Source organism: Pygocentrus nattereri, chromosome 3, assembly GCF_015220715.1.
Source record: "Pygocentrus nattereri isolate fPygNat1 chromosome 3, fPygNat1.pri, whole genome shotgun sequence".
NCBI classification, from domain to species: Eukaryota; Metazoa; Chordata; class Actinopteri; order Characiformes; family Serrasalmidae; genus Pygocentrus; species Pygocentrus nattereri.
Genome location: NC_051213.1, coordinates 26,799,922 through 26,824,418, shown reverse-complemented (window position 1 = coordinate 26,824,418; position 24,497 = coordinate 26,799,922). Strand labels below are relative to the sequence as shown.

General features: G+C 40.2%; 1 protein-coding gene across 1 annotated transcript in view; it reads right to left on the bottom strand.

Moving 5' to 3' along the window:
- cdkal1 (CDK5 regulatory subunit associated protein 1-like 1) overlaps window positions 1-24,497 on the bottom strand; it is a 365,636-nt gene that overhangs the window by 305,166 nt on the left and 35,973 nt on the right. Inside the window, exon 4 of the mRNA XM_037537371.1 lies at window positions 2,096-2,180. Within this exon, the coding sequence (XP_037393268.1) occupies window positions 2,096-2,180 (85 nt within the window). The remainder of the gene's footprint in view (window positions 1-2,095; window positions 2,181-24,497) is intronic.

Genomic DNA, 24,497 nt, shown 5'->3' with positions numbered 1-24,497 from the left:
TGAATCTTTTCTATAGCCTGTGCATGTGATGTTAATACATAAAAGATGTACAACATGGTCTGTAAAACTCCCTAAAAATGCATAAATTATTATTTCAGACCTTATGGGCTCACTTGCAGCATTGTATACACACCTTATTTTAGTTATGTTTTTTTTTTCACCCCCTTCTTGATCAGTAATTCTTCTTCTATTAATTTTAACAAAGAAATCTTACCACTGCATCTTCAAAATACAAACATGGTATCTACTGAATGTTCTGAATTTGCACTTTTTAAAGAAAGAATTTCTCTGCTGAGCTACAAACAAAAATGAACATAAAGTTACAACACATTTGTTATCTCTAGCAATAACTACGTTAACTAATGAAGTAAAATGGTCACCCGTGAATAGCAGCGGACTGAGGCAAATTCTGTGAGTAGGGAGTTCACTATGACCCATTTCCGCTCAGTCAGCATCACTTCAGCACTGCCTTCTGACCTTCTGTGTTCGCACAAAGCACTCTGTACTCCAAACAGTGGCCTGAAGCAGGCCATAAAGAACCCACAGCAGACGAAAGGCAGATGCTGGTGTTGGCGCGTCTAGCTGCAGTAGAGACAGATGTTGACGTTAGCAGAGCAGGAATCGGGATAACAAACTGTCTGCGCACAGTGAGAAACACCGAATGATGGTGTGTAAAGATCAGGGCTGTGGTGAAGCTAGAACAGTGGCCAAGGTCACATGACAACAATAGCAAGAAAATACAAATCCTATTCTGGTGTAACACAAATATATTTGTTTTCAAGATGAATTATAAAATAAGACAAAAGAAAACATTCACATTGCAGAAAACGTGTCCAATATATACATAAAATATTCGCTCCACCTGTTCAGAGATTTTTTTCCCCCCTCAAACTCTAAATTCTGAAATCTTCTTTAACCTCAACACTGAAGTAACCAGCTAGCTATGCCACCTTCCATGATGGTTTGAGCTGTTAAAGTGAATGGGCTTGTTTGAGACAACGTGCATATCACATCGGCGGTCAGCGAGAGTAATCGACTGCAGTTGATGGACAAGTTGTAGAGACAGCAGTCAAGCCAGACAGTTTTACTAACAGCATCCCATGTAAGAAGGCAGGTCAAACAGCGTTAGATATGTTACATATCAAATGTAACATAACAACAGCAACAACCACAAATAACCACAAACACTACATATTCTAATATACTATCTGCTGTATTCATTACAGTTTAAATCTACATGGTTGCTGGAAGAACTTTTATCCAACAAAGATTAAGCTCGGTCATCAAGCTGTCTCAGCTTGTGCAGTGGGCTGCTGTGTGACTGTAGTGCTTGGCTCTAAAAACTTCAGCTACCTTGCTCCCTCAACATGACGACAGCACATCGTAATGATATACTGTAGCGGTGATGCAAAATAAAATGAAAAGAAATACAAACAAAAAAAATGTGTCAACATGCACCCCACCAAGCCAGGTAGCACAGAGCCACCTAATGGCTGGCGACACTTTTCCCTTCCTGTCTGGTGAGTAAAAAGCACTACTACTGAAGTAGCAACTGCTCAAATTCAAGCCTTTTCTAAAGTTATACTGGACTGAAGAAGAGAAAAGCATAACTGTACCTAAAATACAATCAATCAACAAAACTGAAAAAATCAATTTTAGTCATTACTACCGCTTTCAAAAACTGCAAAATAATAAATGACTTTTGAGTGGAGAAGGGAGTCACTTAGAAGTGAGATCAAAACTATAAGAGAGAAAGAAAGCTTCTGTGTATAACTGGAGACAGTGGTCTATGTCATGAGAAAGAAGCGTCAGACAATGGTTTCCACATGGTGAGCAGGTTATCTGTGCAAGCAAAATCACTCTGCTCCTCAGTGGAGGAGACACAACGCTTTCAAATGATGCTTGTCTGCCTGCTGGGGATTTGACTCCAGCTTGTACAAAATGTAAGCTGTTCCTGCCATGTTTGGCTCCGGTTCAACAAAGCTGTCACTGTCACTTTCCTTGCCATGGTTTCAGTTATGTGACTAGTGTTATTTGGGGCTATGTTAACAGGACAGCAGTGGACATGCTGTGGTCAGCTAGGCGCAACTCTTACTTGATGGAGTTTCTGAAGTGATCTTCTGCTGGATTCTTCACTGTACAGCTGTTCAGTAACCACACATCAGCATCAGATGGATTATCTAGACGAGAGAGAGAGAGAGAGAGAGAGAGAGAGAGAGAGAGAGAGAGAGAGAGAGAGAGAGAGAGAGAGAGAGAGAGACTTTAACAACTGCATCATCCCTAAACACACACACACCTGAGGCAGTAATACTCTTTCGTTCCACAGTAATGACAGATATTTCTCTTCCTATCCATTACCACACGTCTATCACTAACAAATCACAATATTACAGTAAATAAAATTTACTGTTTTCAATTTATCCAATCACTGACAAAGCTGTATGTTGTTTTACATTATCATGTTTCTATTTATCAACTGTATCAAAAAAGGTTGTAATTTCATCTTGTAATTTCATCAATTTAATCTTGTTTGGCTACTGAACTACGTTTAAAAAAAACATTTGCTACAGGTGAAGAACCTTTTTTCTTTAAAAGGACCTTCAAACCTTCAAATAATGTAAGGGTTCTACATGAATTTAAGGGTTCTTCCTAGAACCTTTATGTCACAGTTCTTTAAAGTTCAAACTCGTATATCTTCTTAAGAACCCTTTTTGAAGGGTACAAAAAAAATGGTGTTGTACAACTGGCTCATCTCACCAGATGTCTTTTTCTATTCACAGACAGTGTGGCTTGCTATCAAAGGGGAAAAACAACACAGCAAAACAAAATACAAGCTAATATACACAAACTAGTGACCTGTGACAAATCCTTTATGAGCCCCTGGACGTGAAGCACTGGATGTGCCATGGAAGCAAAAGGAAGCAACATCACATCTCATCAGCTCTCTGGCCGGCTGAAGTTTGACTTCCCAATCCAAGGCGAGAAACATCTGCTCAACCCTCAAAATAAACAGCAGTGAAACTCTGGAGGCTAATTTACCTTAGATGACGCAGCATCATTTTTCGTCCTTTTAGTGAGTCTTTTTACAGTAGTGTAGGACCACATAAGGCCTTGAGACACAGTTAAAGTCCAACTGATGAAGCCAGACAGCAAGGGAAAAACGCATGTCAAAATCGGCCAGCTGAGGGACAATCAGGCACTGATTAACCCTATTAGTAGTCCACCAAGAGAAGCCTCGTAAACGTGACCTGACGCAAAACAAGCAGGCAGTTCTCGTAAAGCCTACTCACATCCATGAATCACTAGTAAAGAGAGTGGGAAACAGAAAATAAGTTCACGTAAAAACACTTTTTATGAAGCCTGCTCAATTAATGGTTTCCGGTCACAATTACGTTCACATATGACTTCCAAATCTCTTTCCCCAAAAAAAACAACATCTGGCTTACACAAGTCTAGAGGCATTCTGTTGTGAAATTTGTGATATTCAACTATGCTAAAATTATTTCAGGTGTTCGTACTCAAAGGCCACAGTACCATTATCACAAAGAAAAGCATGGTGTCAATTAAACATTATTTTATTTCTCACTCTTTAAAACAAGTGGAGAAATTCTGCAAAAAGTGCAGATCATACCACATTTGTGTTTGTAAGTAGAAGATGAGATACTATTATTGTTTGAATCTGCTGAAACAATACTGAAGTGTACAAGCTGTAGAAAGATATACCTTTTCTTTACCCATGTTCGTCATTGTTTGACCTTGAAATAAACAGAAAAGATCAGACTCATATCTATTGATGCCGAATGGAAACGTAAATGTAATACAGTTCTATGTATCTGATTAAATAATCGTGTAATAACATTAAATACTTTCAGTAAATGACAACTTTCTAAACATTTACAAAAAGGATTATATGATCAGATTATGAATATCAAATTATCACTACACGTTCACAATCTTATAGTAATAAAGGTTATCCACCTGTTTATCTATCACGTGGTATTTTCTCCAGCTATCCTCACCGACAAATGCACGCTTTTGTCCTAAGTGACCGCTCTGTTTAAACAGCTCTAGACAGTGCAAAAAGCTGTTTTAGGACTAGAAAACAAGGCTAAATTTAGGCATCTTTACAGGTCAAATTGGGCCACAATATTGGTTGCCTCACTGGCCATGACAAACCCTCAAATCCTCTTTTATTTTCCCTACACATCACTGAACCAAACACATTCATGTTGCTGAAGTCAGGAATTAACGTGCACATAGCTTTTATCCTTTAAAAAATAAAGCCATTAACAGTAACTCTGTAGGGAGATCATTGCCAAAATGGGTTAAATATTGATAAACACATTAGACATTAAACAAACGATTTCGCCAGAGACATCATGGTTGAATAGTGTATGTCAAAGTGCACAGACGCACACACACATCGCTGTCTCATTGGGGTTTGGGGGATGGGGGTTATGTCGGTGTGAACGTCCCAGCTGCATTTCCCATCTCCATCTCCACTCTCATAAGGCTTTACAACAACCTGAGCCCTGCACTGAAAAACAACAGGACCCCAGGGACGGGCCCCTTTAGCACACACTCACCCCAACGTGCACGCACACACACGTTAAGAGGGGCACTGCATATGGATTTAAACACATCCCAAAGAGTTTGGGCCGTATTTGTCCTCAGCTGCGCCATCTCCATCTCTGTCCCCTAAAGAGTTCTTGTGTTTTCACATCAGTGTAAACAGCAGTCGAACACACAAACACTACAAGCTCAGGTCACAACACTATTCTTCCCTAATCTACAAAGGGGAAAGAAAACAGTAGTAATCAAAATCATCTCCCAGATAAACAGAGGTTGTTCTACAAACAAACCAAAAGCATTGCCTGAGCACCGCTTGTCTAACTTGTGAGAAATGTAGAAAACAGCTTGTCTAAAGTCAACTGTCAACAACCCACGCAACTGACTGTAGCTTCAAGATACAAATATTCAGCGGAGTTCCTCAGCCCAGAAGAAATGACTAAAGATGAATGGCTGGTCAGACAAACAGACTGAATAGAAAACTGAAAGGAAGAAGCAATGGATAAGCAGAAAACTGGACGCCTTCCTCACTCCTAAGAGCCTGGTGTTTACACCCTCAAGTCCCACGTGCTTGGCAAGCTAAAGCACTCAAGTACTCTGCTTTAAAAAAAAAAAAAAAAACCCTCTCTGGCTCCTGGATCTTACTGCTTTTCTAACTTCCAAAATAATTTCACAAGCACTGTAACGTACCCTTCACTGTGAATGTGAATCTGGGAGAAATTCATTCCATCCCTTTCTAAACTGTGTAAACCAGAGCTGAAGGCAAAAGTTAAACGACAAAAGAAAACCAAGTATCATATGAGGAATGAGGCTCCATCTGCACGTATCGTCACCAGTTCTAGGCAGTGACCTAAAGACTAGGTCATAGGTGCAAGTGATGGCATTCGTTCCAGCGCATTTTCTATAAAATGAAGAGCTTGGCTGCTACTCCGAGTTGCTGCGTAATTTTTTTCCCCCATCAATGACTGAAATATGAGTTTTAGTGTTTATTTTAGCCTTTTACCAGAAACAAAAATCGGGAGACATAAGCTGTCTACACTTCATAGTTCAGTGGAGCCACTGAGGGCTTATTGCTTTTTGTCTCAAGCCCATTCCCAGTAAACTTTGCTGGTTTGTTTGGGCAGGTTTGTTTGTATGAGACAGGAAACGGAGTCTCAGGAGTTCCAAAACGGTGCAGCGGTGAGCAGCAGGCAGCGCAGTAGCCTGGTCTTGGGGGGACAGCACTGAGAAATTAGGCTGTCAAGAAGAAACTGAAAAGCTAGAAAGCCAGAAGTGTGACAGTGCACCACTTACTTGGCCTTAACACAGAGAGACAGTCAGGGTGGACTTCAGTAGCTGTGGCAAACAGCAGGACATTCAGTGTAGACAGAGGGAGAGCGTCTAATAATTATTAGCTGTGGGGACAGTGGGAAGGATTTGCAAGCATAAAGTACTGATGCTTTGACATGATTAACCTCCACTCTGCACAACCTCAGGAAGAAAAAAAATTGTTCCCACTCAAAAAAAAAAAAAAAAAAAAAAAAAAAAAAAAAAGAACTGATGGACCATCATGCCATGTCTGTCAGGACACCCCTCCTTCATATTATATTCTGCTCTAGACATGCTAGAAGTACCCTCTTCATATCTGTAACATAACAAAAGCAAGATAAAGGCCTGTTTTATCTGCTCAGACAATTTAATTATGCAATCCGTTGAAGAACATGCTTGTACACTTGAATAAAAACATTAATGTGCAATTAAGATCAAACCTGAAATTTATAAAGCAAATAACAGAAGAGGATGACCTGGCAAAACCCATAAAGGCTGTGGCCAGCAAGCATTGAGAAACAGCTCTGTTTAGCGCCTCTGAAGTCCCAGTACACACTGTCATTTGTTTCATTTGAACTGCTAGCCAAATAGTGATGAGATTACTCCACTAAGATTCCAGTTAATATTTATCCGCATAGCCATGATTCTATTTCGATTTTTAGGGTTCAAGCATGTAGTGACCAATTAGCTCCGCCTACTTAGATTTTGAGTCCATTTGCATTATATGCAAAACCTACTTTCGCAAACTAGTCCTACAGTTTTTTTGCCCGATCTCCATATAATTGGTGTCAAAAATTCAGAAGAGCCTGGACCTCAATAATTATCAAAAATATTTTAAATTTTCCATACAGTATGGCTGCCATATGCTAATGAACGCTTCTGGAAAAATTCAAAACAATTCCGTATCAATTTAAAATTCTGTAACTCGAGAAACCTTAAGCCAAAAAATGTGTATGTAGGTTAGTCCCAAAAACATCCTAACTGTAAATGCAAGTATGCTACCAAACATACGAAACGAAGAAAAAGAAAAAAAAGAAAAGAAAAATTAGAGATACAGCTAAAATCACACGACTGTTACTTCAGGAATGATAAGAAAAGGGTACGTGTGTGTACTATGTGACTTTGTCAGTGAATTCTACCTGAGGGAGCACAGTGAGCCAATATGCTGGAAATGTTAGTTACTTACTCCCTCCCTCCCTCCCTCCCTCCTTCCCTCCCTCTCGCTCTTTTACACAATAACGCACACTTGGGAAAGCCAGGTAAGCCGATTTGCATGCATTTGCCTGAGAGCTCAGCAAACAGGACAGCCTCCAGTTTGGTGGCCTTACTGCAACGTTTATCATTCGACTCACATTCAGAGAAATATCAAATTATCACAGACCAAAGGCTAATGGGGCCATTTAGGAAATTGCGCTTCCTATTTGTGTGGTTTTGGCAATTTGATTGGTTAATTTACACCACAGTAGGATCAGTGGGAGCTGATTGCTATCAGAGCCGTGGGTTTACGGTCACCAATCAAGATCTAATCATGTAAAGTCGCTCACAAGCCATTGAGGTGACTGCTACTACTTTGCAGCGGAGATTAAAACTTCCAAATTGATCACGTGAAGTGCAATTTGAGATCTGACACCAATTAGTAACTATATATATATATATATATATATATATATATATATATATATATATATATATATATATATATATATATATACACACACACACACACACACACACACACACACACAGGTATAGATAGATGCACATTTGTTTTTGTTTTCCCCTTCTTGTTTGTTAAAACATTTGCAAGTGATTACAGATAAAGTGAATCTCGGTCCGATCAAGTGAAGTAGGATCAGAGCCAATTCAGACATATTTTATTAATTTGGACATCAGCTATATAAAGGCCCAGCTATTTGTTATTTTATCACCTTTTTATGTTATATTCACAATAGTGAACAGAGTGCTTTTATCATAATATAGGTAATGGCAAGGTCAAGGTTTTTCAGTCCAGTTTGCACAGTCTACAGCCACTTATAATGCACCAGAAGTGTTGCATTAATAGAGGTTGAAGCAAGTGACCCTGTAGGTTAACACTACGCTTTCCACCTCAATTACTGTATTTGCACCAACCCTGGGGACTGCTTTAACAGCATAATCACAACTAGCTACAGAGACAAAACAGTTATTGTTTGTAGAGGCACACCAACAAAATCTTCTCCATGAACTCCATTCCAGTTTCTACAGCTTACAAAAAGTAGAAGGAGCCAGGTACATATACATGTGGCCTACACTTTTAGAGCCTATAGCTGATTCTGGAAATTAAGAGGGCCAGGCCCTTTCATCTGAGCACTTGATCGGTTCTATTTGTGCTCCAACAAGTGACACTATAGGCTACATTCCCCACTCAGCATTATTAAAATGACCTCAGCAATGCTGCGGGACACATTCTGGCCCCATCTCAACAGAAATCTCAGATCAAAGCCTATCCTGTGTGAGCAGACTGCAGCAGATAAGACACAATTAAGTGCTGGGAATCTGAGCCTGTGCAAACAGCGCACGTCTGGACTCCCAGCCAGCTGCAAACATGTTGGAGGTACTTTACTACAGGGGCGGGGACACAAGACTCCAATCCCAACATTTCCCACACCTGGAACATCCGCACAAATTTAGGTCTGAACGATTTGATCTGGGGCTTTTTTGGGCCAAGAACACTTTATTTTATGGATTGAGGCTTGAAAGCTGAATGCAGTATGTCAAACTGGCGATTAGTTGCAGCTGGTTTTCAGACCAACGTACTGTGTAGATGACTATACTTCATTAGCTCCACATAATTGGATTAAAATTCCTTTTTTAAAACTCATCACTGATAAAGTAGATTATAATTTTAATTTTAGCTCCTGTGGTTTAAAAATTGCTCCTTCAAATTTTGATTTACAAACGATTAATCTTTCAGCCCTACAAACAGCCCACTTCAATTAATGCTATGTTAGGAAAGTTTTCACTGCCTCTCTTGGTTGTTTAAGAGCTCCTCTGCTCTTATGAAACATTTCATGGAGATGGCTACTTGTGTATGTAAGTCACACAACTGCAGACAAGCAAGACAAAACCAGAAGAAAATGTTAGATGATATGATGAAAGGATGAATGTTAATAAATAGCACTGTTCAAAAAAAAAAAAAAAAAATTCTTCACAGTAGGTACTTCTGAATGCATTATAAGCATTATGCATTATAATTCATGAAAGCATTATAAGAGTTCCAACTGTAAAATGTTTTTGTTAAAACTGAACAAACCAAATTTACTAATGGCAAAACATGCTAAATTATGTCTGCTCACTATTCAGGGTCACCCTGTAAAATCTCAAATAGTTTAAAGTCGGACGTTGGATTTTGTTGGAACGGGACAACGCCATACATTGTTTTTGCATTTAAATAAAAACAATAAGGTTTCTTTTGAGATTTTACACTTCTATGTGACACTGGCTCAAAAAGGCCTGGTTCAATTAAGTCTCAAAAGCAAAATCAGCATTATACTAATGAAGAACTGAAGTCATGTATGTCCCCCTCTTTGAATACTCTTCCAATTGGAATCAACAGATTCATTTGCTCGGGGAAAGGGTTTGAAGCACGACCAACAGAACAAAAAAAATTCTTCTGCACATTGTGGGCAATTAAAGATTTCTAGCACAGAGATCTCCAAATTGCCAAATCTTACAGAATTACACAACAGCCTTGAAAAAAATAAAAAATAGATCAGGGGTGGTGAACAGTGGATTTGAAGGGCTAGTCTAGAGTATAGCTTGGTTTCTGCTCTTAAAAAACCTATTAAACTTAGCAATTAGCTGCTGAGTTGAATCAGGTGTGTCTGAGTAGGGGAAACTACCAAACGGGAGTTCACCAACCCTGTATTAGAAAAGTACCAAAACTTAAAGCACCTCCTGCTGAGACTTCCTTACACCACAGATTTTTCCTTAAATGCAGGAACCACATACACACAAGCTGAGACCTAAGCTATCAGTGACCTAGTTCTCTGATGTGCCAGTTCAAAACCTCAGAAGGGTCAATCCAAACTATTTCATCAGGGGCCAGCCTAGGAGAAAGCCTATGGTCACAGACCAGAGTGTGGCCCTGAATGTAAAGTTAAATGATTTAGCTTGGTGAATACCATAGAAACAAGGTGGGCACAAAACCTAAACAATTACTTTCCAGTCCAGTTGACTTCTTCAAAATAGCCAGTGGCAAAGTGCTTCCATAGTTGATCTCAAGTCCAGCTTAAGCATGAATGCCTGCATCTAATTGAAAGGGGGGGTGGGGGTAACAAATAAAACAAAAAGTGTACATACAAATTAAGAGCTATACAGCGTACAGGACCACTGTCATGTTTAAAAATAAGAGGCAAGGACAGGATATGCCACATCCATCTAAAGAAAAGTGGATGATGTGTTCTGTTGATGCTTGAAGATATGTTTAAGAAAAGGTTCTGTGCCTCTATAACAGCATGGTATGGTATTTTTCCAACAAAGAGAAAGAGTGAGGCATAAACAAACATTACATAAAAAGGCTTGAAAGACACAGGTTCTGGGTAAACATTGCAAACAGGGTCAGCGACAATGGCATTAAGGACGATCCTATGTGACAGCAAGGAGGTCCTGAATTGGAGACTAACTGTGAAGCCCAGAAATCCATTACTGCTTTATGCATTATGTGAAAGGTCACAGTGTTGCAACCAAAATAGCGATTAAAAAAAATAAAAAAATACAATTATAGTAATAAGAAATTAACTTCATTCACTCACATGTATATACATTTGAGAACGTATGCTGCAAACCGTTTGCACCGTATGCTGCAAACTTTTTTAGGATGTAAGTATGAGCTGTAACCTCCATTGAAGACCCAAAACATGAAAGCTCAGAGCTGATAACGGAGGAATCGGATGATATCAAAATGCTGTGCCAGTCAACTGCTACGATTGATTTGAAGTCACAAAGGATGTGCAAATATCCAGACTTAAATATCATGTAAAACAGCCCATTTGATTCTAAGGGATAAAAAGAGTTTCGAAGGGGGTCAAGTAAAAATTAATTACAACAATGTGCTTGGAGAACGCTGACTGCTAATTTCGTCAGCTAATAGATGCCCACATCGGCTAGCATCATGCTGAATGATTTGGAGGAGGTGAGGGGGCCAGAGCAAAGCCTATTTTGATCTCTTTGACTCATGCCCACGGAAGGCACAAACTGATAGTAGTGATATCACTGATAAATTATGATTACTGACCACTTTTTATTTAACTCACTTGTCTTAAAAGTAGCCTAAACAGGCCTAGATATACATAAACACACACACACACACACACACACACACACACACACACACCTAGGCCGTGGGTATTTACAGGGATGAGGAAGAGGTGGGGCACATGGGCCTCAGTGGCACAGACAGCTGAATTAGCCCTCATTCAGCGACTTTTGGCCCTGGGGCCAAATATGCTCTCCCCATGCCGTCTGGCTGCTCTGACACTCAACATGCCATATCAGCTGGCAGAACACATTATTCCCGCGGGGCTATCTGAACTGAAACATACACACACACAAAAGATACCACACAGATGCACAACCACAACGCACAAATGCATATCATCTACACAAAAGGAATGAAACATCATTGTTCAATGAGGCAAAAGTTCCAGTAATAGCGTTTAAAAAAAGAAAGCGAGAGAATAAAATAAAGCCTTAAATGTTCCGACATCACATGGTTATTATCAGTAAACTTATTTTGCACGCAACCATGTGATTACCCAAATCTATTAAAGGGGACAATATATTCTGGGAGCACTAAAAGAGACTCACTACAAAGCCTAATAAAAGGACATAATTAGGGTCACTTACAGTGTGATGTACCAAGGATGATGGACATAATGGTGGGTCTGTTGTCACATTGTGGCAGTGTGTTACTTTAATAAGCGGCACATGACGGGGCTTGAAAAGAGGCTCATTGTCCTGGAGGATGAGGGGAGCTGACATAGCAGTCCCTCCCAGGCACAGAGGTCCATACTTAGGGAGAGCTGCCAGAGAAGGCAGGGTGAGTTAACCAGGGTTGGATAACATAGCATGGCCTTCGCAGAGATATCGCACCGCAGTAATAAGAGGCCTTCCAAAGCACGCAATCAGAAAAATAAAGCTATATCTTCAAATGACAAGCAAACCTGTGATGACATCAAGAAGCTTTGCCATTTGTTATGTTCCTGAGGCTAAAATGAATCAAGGTTTAAAGTAGGCTTTAACAATGCAATTAACTTACATCAGCGAAAAGTCAAGGTGAGTTTTGAATGCCAAAATACAAATAAAAACAGCTGCGGAAAAATCTATATATTTGTTCATCATCTCCAAAAGCAAAACAGATGATGCTTTACAAAATTCTTGTTTGTTGTGTTTTTGCCATGGGGACTGCCTTAGTCATCAAGGTCACCCAAATAACGTATTCTCTGAAGCAAAGACGGTCATTATTATTTCTATTGAAGAGAGTTTCGCTTTGTGGTTAAGCATTAAACCCTCTGAAGAAACCGGCAAGCACAGGCACTCTGCTCCAAAAGTCTAAACAAGCCTTAATGAGCAAGTGCGTGTTTGTTAGTCAGCTTATCTCTATAATTGCAGCTTAAAGCAAACAATGTGATTATTTTCATTGCTTTCCATTTCCCGGTGCCGGATAAAATGGCGAGAAACAAATAAGACAATCGTGCATTTCAACCAAAGCCACTTAGGAGGCACATTACACATTTGATGGATTCTTTTTTTCCTGCTTTCCAAAGCTTTTAGCAATTGTGTACTTTGCATGAGTATTTAAAACCTATTTAGGGGCTTTAAAATAAAAGTCCTTTAAAAGATAGGACTAGTGTCTAATGAATTTCTAGGATGCTTTCAAATCTCCTGTACCACCACTGCTAGAGTATCAGTTTAAATCAACCATCAAAGTTTGGGGCTTAGGAATCGCCTTGACACTGCTAGAAGAGATCACATCTACAGAAAACAGCACTGCTGGACATCTTTGACTTTCTATGTCTGAGCAGACAAGTGGAATGAAAAGCGAAAGGTGTTATATTGCCCCAAGTCCATTTATTTATTTATTTATTTATTTATTTATTTATGAGAAGGGGAGATAGCAGGATGAAGACAGCTGAAACAAGGAGGGATATTAATACTTAAACATCTGGAGGACCTCCTCCAGTTAGACTAATCGGCTGCTTGGGTTGGAAAGCAACGCAAAGTAAAAACATATTCAGTGTGAGTGGAGGCACCTGTCAGGGACTGATGTGATGGAACTGCTCTGGTGTCGGCAGGATGTAGGTCCCAGGCTATTCTGTGCTCAATTCTGTCATTACTGGCATAGAGGATTTTTACATTGGAGCACGACCACCTCTATTAGTGCTCCAATACTCTCTGCATAGCGCGAGGGACCTTGGCCAACAAACCATGGCCAAACCCTGAGCCTCATTGCCAACATGGCCGAGAAGGAAGGGGAGATCCATGAGCGAAAAAACACAAACATCTACAAGTTACATGCTGGTAAGCGCCCTCCTGCCGAAAGTCACGCTCATCTCAGGGTGTTCAAACAGACCAGGCCCCAGACGGTAGAGGCTGAGGTAATTGTGTCCATTTAAAAGTTTGCCCACCAGGCGAAGATGAGCTTGTCTGTGGCAGCTGGGAGGACGGGGTCAGTGTTTTTATGATGGCCCCATGCTCTCTCTGCTCAACTCACCATAAAATGATCAGTCAGGCAAATAATCACACTGAGGATGAGGCAGAAAGACAGCAGGCAGTGGCTCACCCCTAGCTGCCCTAGACAGGCTGTCAACATGTTCAATTGCCTGTTTGCTCACAGACCAAACTCTAGAAAACTATAATCACAACAACTCTGACAAAATGACAAAATGAGGGTACCTGCAGAAGACCATCATTGGAATTTGTGTCTGGACTCAAATCTTTATATTCCTGCTTCTATTTTGAGCAGCAACTTCATCAATTGGTAATACCTGTTCAAATGAACCTCCCCTCTTTTTTGGGATGGCAAAGGTGCTTCAGCCTGAAAGTTCTGTTCAAACTGTAAGTCATAACATTACTACTCACCCCATCAAAGCAAGATGACAGAGTATGTTGACTTCAGCAAGGGCACCATGCAGATCTCATAATGTGGTTAGCTCAATTCCAAATAGGGAGACAGAAAGTACTGGAGGAGAGTGAGTGAGAAAGAGAGTGTGTGAGCAAGCCAGGGATATTAATAGATACCCTTCACCACCTGCTGTGCAGACCAAGACTAGGGGAAGAAGGACATGACACTCTTTTATGGTCTGTACCGCTTCCAGGAATCCCAGGGCGCTAGTAGTTGCAGTTCACAGGACTACAGAGGTGAGTGGAGACAAGAGTCTGTATATGAAGGCATGTCATTAAAGTCTCCAAAGAGAGGAGTAAAACACCCATGCCAAGCTAATATTCTGAAGGTTAATTATGGTTGGTGCACTACATTCCAAAGGGTTGGATACGGTCAAATCTTATTTCTCATAGGAAGTCCTTTTCGGAGTATAAAGCCTTTACAGATGGTGTCAAGATGCCTTACTGCATCACAAAGAAATATATAAATCTGTCTGCAGTGGCAATGACCTTGATCTCAACTGGATGCAGGAGGACATATGTATAACAGAAATAATGCATCATACTCAATCAAGTTCAAAGGATAGGAGGTTAGTGATAGGATTCAGAATGACATGAGATTATGCATATTTCAACTGTACTTGTGTGTGTGTCAGAGGCAGCACTCGCCCTGTGCACAGGTGCATAATGAGTGTGCATGGCTGCACAGAGGAAGCCCCATGGCATCAGGAGTACAAATATACCATCTCACCCAGTCTCCTCATCCTGGGACCACAACATACTACAAAGGATGGATGCTGTTTGGATCAAAACCATCACCCACTCACACACACACGGTAAAGTGCAGCTGAAGTATGGAGGGCATACATCGAGACTGGGCCTTAGCTAGCATTATGAACCAGTGGCTCTATTTTCTCCATTCAGTCTACTTGCCCCATTTTCCATGTGGTAGATGACCCTGTAGATGATGCTTAATGAGTAATCATTAAGGGGAGTCCAGGAAAGGAATATGCTCTCTATGTGCTACAGGGTGCTCCAGCTGTATTTAATCAAGAAGACAATCGCTCTTAGAAAGTCAAAATGGACAAAGCTGCACCCTGAGCAGCCAAATCAGAAAAGCCTCCTGGGGTGCTCATGCTACTCAGCGTAAAAGATGAGATGCTGGATGCTCCCCCTGAAGCTGAGGCTGCCAGCCCTGCAACAGGAAAGCTGAACAGCTGCCTCTCATTCTCCACTGCAGTTTGCTCACAGTCACAAAAGAGCTAAAACCACACAATGCCATTCCCTCTGAGAGTTTGCTTAGGATGTTTCATAAAACAGATGACCTCTTTAATGCTTTGCTTGGCATTTTTTCTTGGTATGAACTGAGACACAGTCTGTTTGTGTGTTACGTTATTATCTATGTAACATATTCAAGTCGGCTGGCGTTGACTTCATTTCCAGCTTATTCCAGAATGTGACTGTCGGAAAGACAGTCACTGCATTTCAGTCCAACAAGTCAGAGTTTTACAAAAAAATTTTCCAGATACGCAGAGCAGCTCTCACTATGCTGTCACATTCTGATCACGTGTTATTTTCCTTTGCTGCTCAGATGAAAATCACTGATGAAAACAATCACAGCAAGCACAGCTACAGCATAGCAGCAGGTGGTGTGATCCCAGGATTTTTTCCACCTTCAAAAAAAGGTGGAAAGTCAAGTCGCACCCAGCTTATAAAACAAAAAAGCATGATTTAATGAATACATCTATGCTTGCAGTCACAAACTGGTTGTATATGAAATAAAAGGCCTGAAAGCTACTACCTTATATGAGAACATGTATTTGTTTAACAACCAGCTCAGGAGACTGCTAACAGGCCAATCCAGTAATATTTGTTTAGGGTTTATCTTAAAATATTTACTGTATGACTGACTATAAAACTGTTCATGATCATAGCTGATCATAGTTATGTTTGGATAAAGAAAAGCTACCCATGGCTGGTGCTTGTTCAGATTAAATTAATTGACTTTAAAAAATAAAAGACTCTTATCTCCCAGGTTTTAACTTTATGCTGGTATGTTCCATGTTTTATTTAATGTTGGAGAACCTTCACAGCTCAAGCTAAAAATCTGAGTGAGAGAGAGAGAGAGAGAGATATGGTTGGTGGAGGTGTTGGAGCATTCAGAGGTCACCCAGAAAAAGACAAAGCTGAGATTAGCTTGTCCCCCTCTTCATCTCTGTGCATATGACATCACCCTTCCCCCTCAGCCCTTTTAAAATTCATGAATTTCAGGAGCAAGCAACACTAGCCATCAACCATAATTTACAGCAATAATAAAAACGGATTAAAGTTGTACTTTATGAAAGCTCTTTGTCCCACATTTGATTGCAAGTCTGCTGCTGCTATTACTCCCTGGTGTCCCCTTGTCGGTGCCGAGGCCCAACTCAATTGGTACACAATGTCAATCTGTTTATGTGAAATACTGCTGTTGGGGTCCTGAAAAACCTCTCATGTAAATCAGCTGTGTAGGTGGCTGCATGTGCATACAGGCTGTTGATCCTGGCCAACTCTGCCCATAAACCTGCAGGAAGGGCTTGCTCTGTGTATTAACGCAAGAGCAGTACAGGCAGATAAATGATGAAATGAGAGGGGATCTCATCTGACCTCCAATATTGATCTTACCAGGATCTGGAGTCTGCATGCTAATAACTTCAGGTACTCCTGTTAATGATGTAGAACACTGAACATTCATTCTACAAGTTAGCTCATTATAACAACAATCTGGAGCTGTCAAAGAGCTGAGTATGTGTGGGACTTTGCAGAGTGAGGGGAACAATTTTATAAAGTCATACTTTACAGTGCTCTCTCACTCCAAGACACAGGCTCTAATACATGTTTATTCCTCAAGTAAGGCCCGCTTCGAGTATACCTGGCATGGCATGAGCTCCTTGGCACAGTGTGAATGCTGCAGCGTGACAATTCATACATATAGCGTTTGACAGTGGGTCTGTAAATATTACACACAATGGCTCTTATTGAGTTGAATAAAAAAGCAAATTTGACCAGCTTTGATAACATACAAAGTACTCTGTGTCTGACTGCAGAAGCTTTTGTATGACGGGCAAACAAATGGAGAATGGAGTGAAAACGGAGAATCACCTTTAGTACATGAATTCATGTGTCAGCCTACCAATATTTTATTTACATATCATTTACATGAAGCATGCACTAATTCATACAGATGGAAGACACCACCATTCAGCCGTTCACAAACCAATGGCTTTGCTCAAAAGGTGTCCTACTGGCCAATCTTTGCGTTAAAATGACATCCGACTGTCAAGAATAAAAAGTAAAAAAAAAAAAAAGCCTTAGTTTAAGATTGACATGACTGTAGTGTCACAATTTCCCTAAAATAACATTTAAATGCTGTAAATTAGATGGTTTCAGCAGATTTTACCAGATGCTTGATCGTACAGATACACCAAAGACTAAATTCATGAATAACAAAATTGAACTGTGCGTGTGCTCATATTGCAATCGGATTTGACTGTACAAAGCTTTAACAACTAAGAACCATTTAGTCTTGGGTCAATCCTTTTAATGCTAGAATGTAAAATATTCAACACATTAGCTCCCCTGGGCAGTATTCTGACTTACAATTAGACCATCCCTCCAAGCCTAAAGATCTAACAGAAAATAAAAACAGAAAAGTATGCAGCTTTAAATGTTTACCTTGCATAGACAATTAATTATAGAATTTGCAAAATAAAGTGAAGTGTCTATTCCAGACATTCAAGATCACAAAATAAATACACTGTAAGCATGATGAACATGGAGCGGGTAAGGAGCATGTGATGAGATGGAAACAGAAAACTCAGAGCAGAACAGTGATCATAACAGATAACCATGTTAGATTAACAGACTAGTTTCCCTGCATTATACACCTCTGACCGAAGAAATCTACTCATCTTAGACCCTCAACAAGCCAAGGTTTATCTTAGCAACATGCAAAAGCAAGGACCATGAAGCCGTTCAAGAGTAAATATGCCCTGGGCGGATTTACAGACAGCCCAACATGTCTGCAGCGCAAGGAACCAGCTAAATATTGAATCAAGCGGAAAAACATCCCTGGGCTTTATGACTTGCCTAGTGTGTAATGAAGTCTCCACTTAGCATGGTGAGAAGAGCTTTGTTACAGCAGACAGCAGCTCCTGCATTCCTGTTAAGAGTAGGAAACTAAGCTCAGCCATGTTCTGCCTTTGCCTAATGGCAGCTGCACCATGACTGCCTAAAGCGTTATGACACGACTGTGTGTGGGGGTAAGGCCTGACTCTTTACAGTAACTGACAAATAGCATTACACCATAGGCTTCCTTAAAGCATTCAGTACAGGTCTATAAGTACATCCATTTCAAAGTTGGTTCAAATGTTGCCTTGTTTTGCCTTTTTAAACTGCTGAGAAAGCTTTTTTGACCCAACAAATGTACACAGAAGGAACTCTGATAAGAACTTTAGAGTCAAATCTGGGTGTGACTAGTAACACTGGTTTCCAGGGGGTGGGAAAAAAGCAAACCTCTGGCTTTTTTGTGGTATGCAATGTTTCCCCAGCATTTAAGCCAAGATGTAATTTCCACAATCATTTGGCAAAGCAAGCTGCAATTACATTTTACATCTCCAACAGAGCAGCATCTTCAGAGAGCATGTTAATGATTTGATTACAGACTGGCAGACTATGAGGTCTCTGATATAACTAGGTGGCCTTTTTTCCTCCATTTCAATCATTTCGGTTCCTCCTGCTAAAGATGCTCACTCTTTTGGAGGGAATGAAGGGAGCAGTCTTCTCGAGCAATTTCTACAAGAATCAAAAGCTTTCATATACAATTCTTTGAAACGCCCTCTGGGTTGCTGCTTGTGAAAATATACATAAAGCTGCTTTGGTATGTGGCTGGAAAACCTCCCCATTTGAAGCAGAGCCACTTGTGTAGGTTCCATTTCCATTATGCTTATGCCCTCATATTTCTCTCAGAAGGCTAAGCAGTCAAAAGGGGTGTCAGATGCACCTGGGTGAAGCCCGAGTCTTACCTCTAGTACCCTTTATTCTTTCCCTGTGATTCTTCCTATCTGAGAATGAACATGTGACACTGTTTTTGAGGAAGATCTGGCAGGGCATGTAGTCTGCACATGGTTTCTGCACAGGTCACCTGTTCTTCAGAGAAAGCATGGCCCACTTTCCCCACTACCCTGTCCCCGCTCATCCCACCCTAACACCTTCTCATCCCCCTAGCCCTCATCTCTCATCCAGCTCCACAGATCACGCATGACCTTGGGAAAGACACAGTAATGGTGAAAAAAAGGAGGATGAGACAGGGAGGGGCTGCGAGGGTGCGCTTGAACTTAGCATCATAGCAATTTCAGAAAAACAAGGTCAAGGATGTCCTGACCCATAATGCTTTATATACTTACAGCATATTAAAACTAATAACCTTTTTTCCCCTCCTCATGCAAGGCCATGTGGGAGTAAGTGGTGAAAAAAAGTGCTGGGTCATGCTCAAAATGTTCAAGCTCATAGTTTGTAATAAGGCTTAATTAAACATTTTTAGCAGCTTGTTGGTGCCTAAACTAGGTCATTACAGAGCTTTAAGTCATTAAACCACTAAATGTTGACTGACAAGACCACAGTGTCGAGGGCTGTTCATGTTCTCCTGTTGGAGGAACAAAAAGGCACAGGCTCCATCAAACCCAGTTCACATTCAAGTAGTTTCTCACATTCGTTCGTTTGAAAATCACAACAAAAGGTGATATGTTTTGTCTCTAAAAACCAAGTAGCTAGAAGCAGTTTAACAAGATTGATGAGTTTCATTTGTGAGAAATCTCTGCTGAGGAGGCTTTCCAGGCAGTGAGATCATTCCGGTTTGCTGTTCCCATATTCAGAATTTATTTAGTGTGTGCGCAATTAATGCACTAAACCAGATGCCTGCTACAGTTCTATTTGCCATCTTAAAATGATTTTTCCAGTCAATGAAAAAAGATAAATGAGTCTAGGAGTTGTGGAGAACTGCAAACTAATGAAAACCATGTGGAAAATATTCCTCACATTCTTAAAATAAACATATTTCTGAACAGATACAATTATGGAACATGTGTAATATGTGTTATTAAGGTAACGTTAGGGTATCCAAGGTTATTAAGGTAATTAGTTAGGGTATCCAAGAGCCAATTCACAAGACTGCTTGGAAAATGTCACTCGATAGCAAGCCTTATTCAGTCATAACGGGACGATCCTCAAGAGACAATACAGACCATACAGAACCATTGGTTCAAGAAACAGTTAGAAGACATTTCACAGACAATCTAACATGCAAAGCCTCCTTCAGTACCAAACTAAGAACCTGCATTTTCCCTCTCTAGCTAATCTGAGGCATTCTTCGTTGGTATCCCTCATCTGACGCTTATGTTATCTCTCACCCAACACACCAAAAAAATAAAACCTAGCGATTTAATTCAGCCGTTTTTAAATCAAGCATGTTTTAAAATGTATTCCTGTGCATTATGCCAAATTTTGCTGCAACATCAGTGCTGTCGCCCAAAAAGGTAGGCCATAGCTCTATTAGTCTTAGGCAAGGTTGTTTATTTATTTATTTATTCTTTCTTTTGGCACTATTATTTTCATTCTGTAGAGACACTTAAATATCAAAATCAGGTGGACTTTACATACGTAATACAAACACCAGGTCATTTATTTCAGTAGCTTGGTGCTACTTTTCAGGGAGAAACACTGCAGTCTTTGGTATGCAGCTGTGTTTGCCTGTGGCAAAGGTGCCGAGCAAACGGCTCTCTAATGATTGTTGATTGCATTTGTGCTCGTGGCTCAGTGGCTGGCCCACTTACACAAACAGGCTGTGACGGCCGCAGGCCTGCGCTCCTGGGGCTGGCTGGGCTGTGAGAGTTAGCCAGGCGAATCAGAGCAGCGGTGGAGGCAGGCTGGAGACGTGGTTGGTGTACCTCGCCTCTGATGGCTTTTCTGCCTTGCTGAAGGCACCCCTCACCACTAAAGAACCCTTTGCACATCCATCATCCATCCACCCTTCAGCATATCTGCCTATACAACAGCAGCAGCTGTCAGTCACCAAGAGTCCAACCCATAGTTTTGACCTGGAGTGTCGCAGCTCAAACTGCAAAACATGAGAGTATTTTTCAGACCACATTTCAGTGCTTCATCGCAATAAAGAAGGCCTTTTTTGAACATTAAATCTGTTAGATGGAATGTTGGACCATTTCTGTTGGTCCATTCACCAATTATATATATATATATATATATATATATATATATATATATATATATATATATATATTTATTTGGTGTGAAAGAGGCGGCAATGGATAGGGCAAGATGGAGGCAGATGATCCGCTGTGTGTGTGTGTGTGTGTGTGTGTGTGTGTGTGTGTGTGTGTGTGTGTATATATATATATATATATATATATATATATATATATGTGTGTGTATATATATATTTATTATTATATATTTTTTATATATATATATATATATATATATATATATATATATATATATAAAAATAAAATGAGCACTTTGTTATGAAAGCACTAATACTGGCCTCCCTGGGCATCCCTGGCTTCCAGCTACACAAGCTATGAACATGGAAAAGATGGTAGCGGATTTCAGGCACAGTACCCCTTCCCATCAATGGCTCTGTGGTTTTCACTGTTGGGTCTCTTAAGTTCCATCACCATATCCAGGGATCTGAAGTGGGAGAGGAACACAATTCCCACTGCCAAGAAATCCTGGCTAAAAATCCTATTTTTCCTGAGACAGCTCAAGAAATTAAATCTGTTGCACAGTCTGATGTTTCAGTTCTACACAGCGATCTTGGAGTACATCACATTATCCATAACCATCTGATTTGGTTCCTCCATTTCACAAGAATGAGCCAAACTCCAGCACATAATCAGGACAGCAGAGAGAATCATTGGATTAAGTCTGCCAACACTTCAGGTCATCTACAACTACAGGGTGACTAAGCATGCTGGCAAAATTACACTCTCATACTAGACATCAACTCTTCCACTCTGCCACTGTCCCTTGGTAGAAGATTCAGTACCTTCAAAACCAGCAATGCTATGCTCTTTCCTCCAGGGCTGTAGCACTCAACCACAGTGGGCATTTCGCACTTTAAATTTCAACTGAAACAACAAACCTTACATACAATAATTACAGTATAACTCCTCCTGTAGCTTACTGCTTATTTGCCCTACTTATATCACAGGGGACTGTTTACATAACATGAGAATACTGCCAGTAACTTCAACAGGTAAATGCTTGACGCACTGTATGTTCTGACAGTATGTCGCAGCCAAAATCAGTACCATTGTGTAGGGCGACCAAGGTAAAACTTTGAGAAAAATGGTACCATATTGGCCTGAATGAAAGATGAGCAGAAATGATGAACACTGCCGGTTAAAAACTTATAGGCAAATATAGAATTACAGCTTTAAGCTTCACATTGGAGCCTGGAACAGTCTTTGAAACAATTAAGAAACAGAATTACCACACATCTGAGTAGAGTAAAACGCTGGAAATGTGCACTAAACACAGCACTGTTAAATCACTTGTGAATTACAAATGCAGCTGAAAAGCCAACACGACACTTTCACATACAAGCATGATAAGGAGACATTGCAAATACGTTTACACAGGGAGGGTGATGTGATACCACAGCTTACCGTGACAGTCAATCTTTCTGTAGGGAGATTTTACGTGACTGGGAGTGGTACAATAGCATACTTTGTCAAAACATCTCTCCACCACACTTGGCTTGTTTTAGAGCAGTTGAATATTTCATGAATACATGTCTGAAATTATAAATGGATTCATGGGAGGCTGTGACAACAGCCACTTTACATAGTCAGTTCAGGAAAGGAAAAATAAATCATATAAAACCTTGGTTTTCCAGCAAAGGCTCCTGACAACCCATCTGCTATTTAGAGAAATGGTAAAATGTTTTCTCAGTGTCTCTGCCCCAACGCTCTTACACAAGAACTAACGCCATCACTGACAAAACTATCTGCCTCCCTGTGGCGATCAGAGAGCAGCTTATGCATAGGGGCTTTGTCCCAAACCTACAGTAAAAATAAATAAATAACTATATATATTTAAAAAATAAAAACGCCACAGTATGACTGAACATTACAGGTCTTCTCCGCACATTTCTCTCCTACTTTAAGGCTTGTATAGAAGACATTGTGTATAGCTAGCATGGTCATGTTGTTGAAAAATGGCACCATATTGGCTTGGAGGAAAATAGAGCAGAAATGATAAATGCTACACAACATTTTCAACCACAGCCTGAGATGCGGAACCTCGGTTATAGGCCTTGATATGGAACCGGAAGAACACTTTGTCCTTACCATGTGTCTAGGAAAGGCATGCTTAATGAAAGCGGAGATAAATGGCTCTTCTTTGGACTGAAGAGGTAGAGAAATATTCTTAGAAAAGCACATATGAACTTAAAATCAACAAGCAGAGGAACTATAAATAACTTATGACAAATAGAGATGAGAATTCAAATCTTCATAGCTCTAGCATTTCCACTCTTTTGCAAAGCAAACTGATCCAACACTTGCTCAAAATGGCCAGCATTGTTCAAGAGAATGTCTAGATAATTGCTGATAGGTAAATAATTAGGGGTCGGCTTACCGGGCACACAACCAAATCTCAGTCTCGAGACCAGTCTCTGATTATTTATCAATTTCAGATTTATTAAACCAATACACCTTCTATAACCCCCAATCTCACTTTGAAAAATTACATTTGAAGAGTGAAAGGCTTCCTGGTAAAGAGACATCATTAACTCCTTCTGTGGTTCTATCAAACACCATGCCACTAGAAACCTTCACTTTGTTAGTAGCAGATGTTTATCTAACTATCACCACTATAACAAAGTTCATTTCTGCTTGCATGTTAATATAACAGAGCTAGGGTATGTTCAGTTTACCACACTAGATTTAATACTGCATTATATATTAATATGAATGTTGCAGTTTTAGCAAGGGTATCAACGGGGAGTTTGTCCCCCTTTGCTGAAATAACAGTCTCTACTCTTCTGAAAAGACTTTAAATTGGCTTTTGGAATATTGTCGTCAGCATTTGGCTGCATTCATCCACAAAAGCATTACTGAGGTGCGTTACTGATAATGGTTGACTAGTTTCAGCAAAATGCTCATATGCAACTGCTCCAGAACACCCCGTTCTACAGACAATGCGTTTCTAAGGTTTTGTGTGTGCAGCAGAAATGTCAGTAGTGGGTGCACTTTAAAGTAGCTGAATTATACCTGTAACACTAATTATAAGAGGTACATGGACATCGTGTATATACAAGTTACTACAAATAATGTTTAGTAGCAGTGTGACTACTAATCATCCCAGAGAGCTACCAGCATAATTACATCACATATGCACGTTTAGAGGCATACTTATTTTTC